Source organism: Frankliniella occidentalis, unplaced genomic scaffold (assembly GCF_000697945.3).
Source record: "Frankliniella occidentalis isolate FOCC.00 unplaced genomic scaffold, Focc_3.1 Scaffold19, whole genome shotgun sequence".
NCBI classification, from domain to species: Eukaryota; Metazoa; Arthropoda; class Insecta; order Thysanoptera; family Thripidae; genus Frankliniella; species Frankliniella occidentalis.
In genome coordinates this window covers 503,220-512,370 of record NW_026267149.1, presented here as the reverse complement: position 1 = coordinate 512,370, position 9,151 = coordinate 503,220, and the positions used below count along the sequence as shown (strand labels likewise).

General features: G+C 41.2%; 3 protein-coding genes across 4 annotated transcripts in view; 2 read left to right on the top strand and 1 right to left on the bottom strand.

The window, feature by feature from the left end:
• Positions 1 to 4,142, top strand: part of LOC113216311 (glutathione synthetase) — a 5,350-nt gene extending 1,208 nt beyond the window's left edge. Inside the window, exons 4-11 of one of the 2 annotated variants that reach the window (XM_052264526.1) lie at positions 1,030 to 1,163; positions 2,360 to 2,402; positions 2,486 to 2,559; positions 2,659 to 2,823; positions 2,905 to 3,058; positions 3,189 to 3,296; positions 3,384 to 3,664; positions 3,752 to 4,142. In XM_052264526.1, the coding sequence (XP_052120486.1) occupies positions 1,030 to 1,163; positions 2,360 to 2,402; positions 2,486 to 2,559; positions 2,659 to 2,823; positions 2,905 to 3,058; positions 3,189 to 3,296; positions 3,384 to 3,664; positions 3,752 to 3,875 (1,083 nt within the window). In that variant the 3' untranslated portion in view covers positions 3,876 to 4,142. Of the gene's footprint in view, positions 1 to 77; positions 236 to 1,029; positions 1,164 to 2,359; positions 2,403 to 2,485; positions 2,560 to 2,658; positions 2,824 to 2,904; positions 3,059 to 3,188; positions 3,297 to 3,383; positions 3,665 to 3,751 lie in introns of both variants that reach the window. The other variant, XM_052264525.1, reaches the window with a different exon arrangement.
• On the bottom strand, positions 3,695 to 5,701 carry LOC113209259 (gamma-secretase subunit Aph-1). The gene is made up of 2 exons (XM_026426683.2): positions 5,533 to 5,701; positions 3,695 to 5,207 (listed from the first exon to the last, which is right to left on the bottom strand). Exon 2 carries the CDS (start codon positions 5,065 to 5,067, stop codon positions 4,330 to 4,332), a length of 738 nt encoding a protein of 245 aa, XP_026282468.1. The 5' UTR covers positions 5,068 to 5,207; positions 5,533 to 5,701; the 3' UTR covers positions 3,695 to 4,329.
• An 813-nt stretch (positions 5,702 to 6,514) lies between these two features.
• The window catches only part of LOC113207769 (cytoglobin-2-like), a 97,459-nt gene continuing 94,822 nt past the window's right edge, over positions 6,515 to 9,151 (top strand). Inside the window, exon 1 of the mRNA XM_052264440.1 lies at positions 6,515 to 6,710. The gene's annotated coding sequence lies outside the window, so the exon portion shown is untranslated. The remainder of the gene's footprint in view (positions 6,711 to 9,151) is intronic.

Genomic DNA, 9,151 nt, shown 5'->3' with positions numbered 1-9,151 from the left:
GTTGCTTTAACATGTTGCATTTTAACCCGCGGCGCCCTTTTATCCCGCTCCTTTTCCTTTCCACTTCCTGTATACAGAAGCTGAGTCTCGGGCTCATCAGATCGGATCTCATGCTTGAGTCAGGGTGCCCACTTTTGGGCAAGTGCTCTGCATACTGCTGTTGGAAACAAGTGGAAGTCAACACTATTGCTTCCGGCTTTGGATGGCTTGGGCCAATCTCCTCTGGTATACACAGGTGATTGACAGCCAATCATAAGTGTAACTTTTTTCCTTTTCTTTAATGTAAGAAGTCTTTCTTAAAATAATGTAAGTTTTTAATATTAAAAAAGAAAAAAGATCACTTAATTTTCATGATGCAGTAATTAATACTGAAAATCAAATGGCTCATTCAAATCTTGTTATATCATCAAGGCTGGTATTAGGGTGTTGCATTTTACAAGAAAAGCTTTGCAACATTGCTCTTTTTCATTGTACATATCCCCCAAAGAATAGTAAGTAGTTTGTCAGATCATTATGACATATTAATACAACCTCACTAGATCTTTCTGTTCTCCCTGTGACATGCTTATCTTTTGATTCATGGTTCTCTCTGCGTTGTCCTATGGTTTTCCCCGCAGCTTTTTTCTCCCCTTTAATGTATAGGAAATCTAATGTCCTAATGCTTCCTGTTTAACTGTGCTTGTGTCCAATTGAATTGTTAAACTTTATTCATTGTTGATATTAATTTTACTGGTCTAACACTCCATTTGATTCAATTTTTCTTCCCCTCAATTGCTTTTTCATGGATTGTGTTTACTTGTACCCCTAAAAATAATGTGTGTTGTAGTGCTTTACCCAATTTCATAACATTTTCTTCCAGTGGATGCTGAAGCAGTGAAGTCATTGAACTCTTAAAATACTATTCTATTGTACTATATTTTAAATTGGGCTTTGGTTTTTATAATGGAGCAAGGAATTATCATTTTCCCCACAGAAAAGGCTAAGGCAACAACCACAATGTTATTGGGAATATTGTACTTTTGGTTTCAGGCATTGAGTTTGGGTCTGTTTCGTTCAGATTACTTCCCTCATTCTTCAGAGAGCAATATCCTCAAGCAAGTGGAAATGAACACTATCGCTAGCAGCTTGGCTCAAATAGCCACCAGCACATCTCTTTTGCATAGGTATGTTGGGGGCTATCCACCCAACTGGTTGAGGTGATCTCTGTCTTACTTTCTTCACTACTCTTTACTGAAAGTTTCCATACCAACGGTACCCAAAACTTTTAAAATTTACTTTGAATGTCTTAAACTTTGACCCACTGTGGTTTCACCTTTAGATTATTATCACATGAACTACATTAGGTACTTAACATAACAAAACACATGTTCTGGGGAAATTTAATGTAATAAATTTGGGAAGAAGCAGGAAATAATGAATATAATGGGTAATACTTATACAGATAATTAGGGCAAGTTGAACTTATAACTTTTAGTGTGATATTTTGGTAAATTAGTTTGCAACTTTAACTCTGAAAATAATGTTAAAGACACTTAAGTAATATGTTAATGAGCCCTTCAAATAGCTGCTCTATATCTAAACCCAGTCCATTGGAGGAAAAGAAAAAGATATTTTGGCCTCTAGACTAGGCGCAGATAAGGAGCTGTCATTTGAAAGGGACCCACCAATCTATGGTAGAGTCTACAAAAAAAGTTGGGTCAAAGTCAGAGACAATGTTGTTTTTCACTGTGTAACGCTGGTACGGAATATTTCTATTCTACACATTTTTTATACTGCACATTTCTGTTGCTTAGCTTTTTTTTTCTGTCGACAGTCCCATAAGCTTTTTTGATTGACGGGCTAAAGTATTTTCTAAATTTTTAAAATATACCTGTTAGTATCTGTAAAAAGTCTTTTGGGACAAGGTTCATGTATTTTATTTCTTATTGTAACATAAAGTTAGTTGTGCAACAATTTAGCTTCTATTCATTTCATCAAATAAATAGTTGAGAACAGAAACTGCCTGCCATACATATGTAAATATTTCATTCTTATGTCACTGTGTGCAAAATAAATAGGAGGAAATTTTAAGAGTTTTGCTTGCACCTGCCAAATACATTCAAAATCGCTAATCACTAACAGCACTGCCATTGATATTGCTGGTAAACATAAAATTTGGTTTCTCACTGGTTTGGAAATAAACATCATACAATTTGACTGAGCCATTTGTTCTTCATAGTATTTTATGCATTATGATACTTCTGTTTGTTTTGCTCATATATGTGCATCATTGGTTTGATTGCTTTTCTGGCACTGAACAATGCATCGTCATAGAATTTCGTGTTTTGCTAATGTCTTACTGGAACTTCAAATCTTGCAGGTATGTTCTATCAGAACTGGGATATCAAGACAAACTCAAACATGTATGTTCAAAAACATATCATCAGTATTTGACAATTTTTTCATTTTAAAGGGCAGAAGGTATTTTTATAACTGTATTTTGCAGCTCCCAGAAAACAATGCTCTACAAGGACTATGCAATGGCATGCTTCAAGCGTGGGAGATTTACGGTCAGCCAAAGTAAGTCAATCATATCATATCCTTTTTATTTAAAACTAAGCCGCTGTTTTAAAACAAGTCTAAATAAAATGCACATTCAAATTATTTTTTTTGTTTCAGGGCTGTAATTTTGTTTGTTGTAGAGCCTGTTACTTATAACATCTGTGACCAAAGATTTCATGAATTTGAAGTTCGCAGATTAAATCCACTGGTTACAGTAATTCGAAGAACTTTAACTCAGTTAGCAGAACAAGCCAAACTTGAACGAGACAAACGCCTAATAGTGTAAGCTAAACCTTTACTTCCCTCTTTTTTCTATGTTTACAATTTCAAAATTGACCTTTTGTTTTCTTTTCTTTTCTTAAGTGAGAACTATGAAGTGGCTGTTGTTTATTATCGTTCCGGATATACGCCTGATGATTACCCTTCTGAAATAGAGTGGGATGCAAGGCTTCTAATTGAAAAATCACTTGCAATTAAATGCCCAACCATCCAGTACCATCTGGCCGGGACTAAAAAGGTAATTAAAGACATATGATATTAGTTTTGTTTGGAAAGTTACAATGCTAGTTTTTCTTTTTGAGAAGACAAAGTCAAAAAGTTTATCTTGGTACTGTACAAGATGAATTGCTTCTTTCTCTGTGTGGCAGGTTCAACAGGCTTTAGCATTGCCCGGTGCATTGGAGAAGTTCCTCCCAGATGCCAGAAAAGCAGGCCACGTCCAAAAAATTTTTACCGGCTTATACTCTTTGGATATGGTGAGTTACTTGTTTTTAAAAGTGACAACTCTATCTTAATTCAGGGAGTGTGAAATATAGTACCACCTTTTTGACTCTCACAAACAGGATGAATTTGGTGACAAAGCTGTCAAAATGGCACTCTCGGAACCAGACAGATTTGTCTTGAAGCCACAAAGAGAAGGGGGTGGTAACAATGTATATGGAAAGGATATCATTGATGTTTTAGGAAAGATACAAAATTCCAAAGAGCGTAGTGCCTACATTCTTATGGATAGGATAGTTCCTCCTCTTCAATTGAATTACATGTTAAGACCAGGCAGAGGAAAAGCTATGTATGAACCAGTTGATGTTGTTAGTGAGCTTGGCATATACGGTGTTGTGATTGGGTGAGTCTCTTTTATGAAAATTCCAGTTAATTGCCTGAAGTGATGATCTTTAAAACATCTCACTAATAAGTTTTTATTTTTTTCCAGGGATGAAAAAACAATAATAGAGAACAAGCAAGTTGGTCACATGCTTCGGACAAAGCTTGCTTCAGCTAATGAGGGTGGCGTTGCTGCCGGGTGGGGTGCTTTGGACAGTCCATACTTGTTCTGAGCCAATGTTTATAATACAATGCTATTTTATTTCTGTTTTGTGCTGCTCGTTTCTCTCAAAAGGAAAAAATCCTTAAAAATGAAATTTCCTGTTTTGTATTTTATCAAATATTTTATTTTTCATTTATTATATATTTAAAACTATTTTTGTAAGTGGATTGTATTAACATTCCTCTTATTCTGTGATAAGTAACAAATATCAGCTCCCAATGTCAAGTATTTATAAAAACTACTGTATGAAAAATTGATTAAATTTCTAGATATGACATTCCAGACTGATTATTAAATATTACATTAGTCAACTTATGAAATAGTCTGAAGCTACGAGTCTTGATAGAAAGAAGATTTACAGACATAATTAATATTTAGTTTAGTTAGATGTTTTGGTCAAATTTTTAGACGAGAGGATTTTAAAATGAAAAATTTTAACACATTGCTAAACGTACTTAACAGTTTTACTGGCGGGTTAGACTTGACTTAAGACTACTAATGGATCCTCCAGCAGCATGGAAAGCAACACAAGCAGTCAAGATAACAATCAGATAGTTTGGAACAAGTGATGCTGCAAAGGGGCCCCCAGAATTAAGAAGAGTAAGACTTGAAGCTAATAGATGTGTCACTAAGACAAAAAGAAGTTGGATTTTATTGGCCCTATATTGGTCAAGAGCTGCAAAGAATATGACACTCCAGAAAACATGTAGTAATACAAAACAAAGTGTTGAACATGATGAGATCAGGAAAAAGCTCTCAGAGCCAGCCTTTAATCCCATAGTAGCAGGCCCAACAGCATCTGCTAGGACATTGATAATAGCAAAAACACCACTCATCACACCAAATCCTATCCCTGCCGAATACCCTAACATTTTTCTATTAATGATTGGAGTACTTGATTCAATCATGTTTTTCAGACCATCATCTAATGATGTGAGTGTAAGATAGAGAAGGAAGCGGAATACTTCCTGGCAGTGCACTGAGAAAATTACTGACAGCGCCAATTGAACTTGGGGGGACATTGAGCTGAGACCAAAAAACAGCCATATTATGGATGACAATAATGCTGACAGTAACCAAAAGAATCCACTAGCAAACACAATAATTATTGAGATCGGATCCTGTGCAATGGTTAAGATAAACATTGCTATTGCTGGACCAAATGCCATAAAAGCACAACCAAAGAACTCACACAACGTCATTTTGGTTCAATGAACTTGTCACCGCTGAATAATAGTAATTTTCTTATCAATCAAAGTCATTAACAAGAATAAACCTTTGAAATTCGCACAAGTCCTAACATCTTGAAAGAGTTGTTTCAGCACGAGGAGCCTATTAAAACCTATAAAAAAAAAAAAAAGGATCAGTTGTCAATAGATGTTTAATCTGAAGATCAAAATGTCAAGTCCCAGCCACGAAATTAGATCAAAACAAAAAAAAATAAAAAAATACATGAATATTTGTCTTGTAAAACTTCAAGTGTTGTAAGAGTATGGAAATAACCGAAATTAGTATTCCGAACAAATATTACTGCATCTTAAAACTACCAGTCGTTGAAACAGTTGTTTCTCAGTGTGTAGTGCAGTGTTGACAGGTGAGTCATAGGTTAGGATGCTTGACAGCCAGTGAACTGCAAAGTTTTACATAGATTAGATTATGAAACTTACTCAAGCAGTTCCAAACAGTTTCTCTTCAGGTGTACTAAATAAAACACACTCCAAGTAACGGAAAGGCGCTGTTGCGGTATAAAATTAACATCGGCGTTCCAAACTCAGTTCAGAAGCAAGACTGGTGGAGAAACTGCGGCCATATTGTTGTTGTTGTTGTTGCTGCTGTTGTTGTTTCATGGGATGAGTGAGAAGTATCCCCCACCAAACATTTACAAGCATTTTACAGCTATAAATTCCCACATTGTAGGAAAATCATACATCGCTAGGAACTGGAAGACATTAGTTTCACTTCCAACATTTTTTCACGCGAAACGTTGCCGAGATACCCGTCTGCTTGCCTGCAAGCGGCGCAAAGCTGGGTGGCGGTTCTTTTCAAAGGTTCGCGCTGTGCAGTTGTGCTTGGCTTAGGCGGAGCAGCTCGTTCGCCATCCCACTCTTGGGGTCGCTTGGTGACGGACGGGGGATGATAGGATGTTTATGTCTAAACTTTGCAGGCTTGGACTTTTTGAATAAATTTGTCCCGTTTTACAAAATCCTTTCGGACGGTGTCTAGTCTGCAAGCGAGCCGCAGTCTGTGACGCTTTTCAGCTCAAGCATCAAACTCAACTAAAAATAAAATAAAAAATAAAATCCGATAACTTATGCATTCCAACTTTTGCGTACAACGACGCGTACGGGGGTTGGCTCTGCGCCTTTTGGGCTAACTGCTGTGGAACAAAATAACTGCAAACATCAATTTAATTTTTTTTTTGAATTTTCACATTAAGGAATGAAACTCTTGCTGCCTTGAGCAAGCAATGGGGCCCGCTCGTCGACAACTCGAAGGACACGGAGCAGGTCACGAAGCAACAGCAAGCCGAGCAAGTCCGCAGATCGCGCGCTAGTTGGAATTCCGCGCTTCTGGTGGGGTTGGTTGGTTTTGAGGGGGGGGGGGCTAGTGGCGCCTGCTGCGCACCCCGTCGGGCCCTCCCCTCGGCGCGCGCCGTCGGCGACGCTCAGACCGTGCCCCAGTGCCGGTCCGTGCGCGACGGCGGCGTCCCGATCCGAGTCGAGTGGAGCCGAGCCTAGCCGAGCCGGGCCGAGCCGAGCCGGGCGGAGCACGCCAACACCGCGGAGAGCACCGCGGCGCCCAGCCTGCCGAACCGCACCGGGAGGATGCCCGTCGCGCCCTAGAGGTAACCGTATGCACGATCGGGTGCGTTGGAGGGACGGTGGGCTTCCCCCTTCGACTAACCATGGCCAAAACTTAGCAGTACACCCTCTAAAGGCGCTAATGTACGGAGATGTACATATGTGTACATTTAGCCACTAACAGTACCACAACGATGGTGCTAAATTCAGTTCACCTGATGACAAAGCATTAGCACTTCCAAAAATTCCGTAGCACTCCTTAAAAGGCTTTAAGGGTCACCAATTTTTCCAGTTAAAGCATACCATCGCACGACACACTCACTGGACTTAGTGACAACGAACTGGAATGAGGAATATTTCCATTTAGTGTGAGGGGGCAATAACTCCCTTTTGAAGTGTACACACACATGATTCCCGAAATTTTTGATTCCCAATTATTCCCGTCCGCTTATATTCATTCCGTAGATTTTTCGAGGGGTTTTAGTGGTAGAAAACGCTTATTTCGACTGATTTGTACCAGATGCTCCAGTTTCCCGCTTAGTTTAAGCGATTTCTATTGATTTCGATTAATTTATCCTGGGCTGCGCTACGCGGGCTGCTCGTCTAGATCCCGGTGCGAATTAGCCGAGTCAACTCGACAGTCGACATTGCCGGTCGTAACCACCGTACCACACGTAAAATGAAAATTACACCCCCCCCCCCCCACTCTGGCCGTGACAGAAAAAACTTATCGTGCATGTGTGGATGTACGATCATGCGTGCATCATACGTGCATCGCATCATGTATGCATCATGCATGCATCATGCGCGAGCATCGTGCGTGCATAGTGCGGAATCACCGTGCATAGTGCTAACTGGATAACTCTTATACCGTTCAATCCCTCCCAGTTCTAACCACAGGGCTGCTTCCCTCGTGGCAATGCTGGTGAGGAAGGTCAAGAGTTTTGACGGGTCTTGGTGGAGAAGTCGAGTTCAAACTCACGCCGAGCGGCTACTTTCAGGCAATGTGTGCTCTGTTCCTCGAGAGGACAATGTCGTGCATTTTGCGGCGGTTTATGGCCAGTCTCCCGGCCCGAGGAAGAGTTGTGCACACCGCTGGAGACCTGCTCGGGGCAGCCTCTGCCTCCACCAGAACGCCTGTGGGGCTTCTCTGCAAAGTGCTCCAGCGACCCGGGCGAAGTCCGTGCGAGGTGGGGAGGGGGTGGGGTTGAGGGTCCAACTACTGGTGGTGTGCAGAACATCGTGGAGCAATCAAAGGTTCTGAGAAGCGGGGAAGTGTCGCGGCATAAAAGAAAACAGAAAATCTGTCTATTTTTTGCCAGATTTACTAGCGATGGAGAAAATAGATTTTTTCGTTTAAGTATCGCATCCATATGAAATTAGAACTTCCCTTTGTTTACCCATCACTCTGGAAACCCAAGTGTGTACTTGAATGCAGAATATTCTGCATACCTACATGTACCGGGTGATTCAGAGAAGACACAAGTGCGGGCGGGTCTGCCTATCCTCGACTCGGCGGGCGCACAGGTCCCCTCCTCACCTCTCCCCAGACCTGGAGCCGTGCGCCCGCCGAGTCGAGGATAGGCAAACCCGCCCGCACCTGCGTCTTCTCTGAATCACCCGGTATGCAGAATATTCTGTGTACGTACTTTAAGTATGCAAGAGATAGTGTGTACTTGGTCAAATATGCAGGAGATAGTGTGTACTTGGTCAAATATGCAGGAGATAGTGTATACTTGGTCAAGTACACACTAAGTCTCCTGCATAAATGTATGGAAGTTTTAGTGTGTACTTGACCAGCAAGTACACACTATCTCCTGCATACTTGACCAAGTACACAGACTATTCTGCATACTTGCCAAGTACACAGACTATTCTGCATACTTGCCAAGTACACAGAATATTCTGCATACATGGAGGTATGCAGAATATTCTGCATCCAAGTATACACACTTGGGTTTCCAGAGCAGTATTGGCCAGCTACTTAAAACAGTGTGGGAAAAAACATCCGAAACATTCCTAGCCAATTCATTCGGCATAGTTACACCACATGTTTAGATTACTTATCGTAGGTTTTCCGAAAATCGATCGACGAGCTTTTCTGTTCTGACGGTTTAGCCGTGGGAAATATTAATGAACCCCCCCCCCCCTTTTCCCTTCGTGGCCAGCCTTTGAAAGCTCTATGGATGTCGTTAATATGATATAAACTTGTCTGTGTCAGGCCGTGGCGAGAAGGGTCGCGGGCCGCGGGGATGGACGCAAAGAGGGGAGGTAGGAGGAGAGGGGGGAGGCGTCCTTCATAAACCCCCACAAGATGTCCGCGTCTGTCCTAAAAGGTCCAACCCGACATGGGGGGAAAGTGGGAGTGACAGAGCGAGAGGAGGTGTATGGACTGAGGAGGGCCGCGGAAGACGAAAATATGTCGCTCGAAATCACCGCACAAAACGGCACGCCGACGGGAAAAACGGGCCAGCGGGGAGGGAAG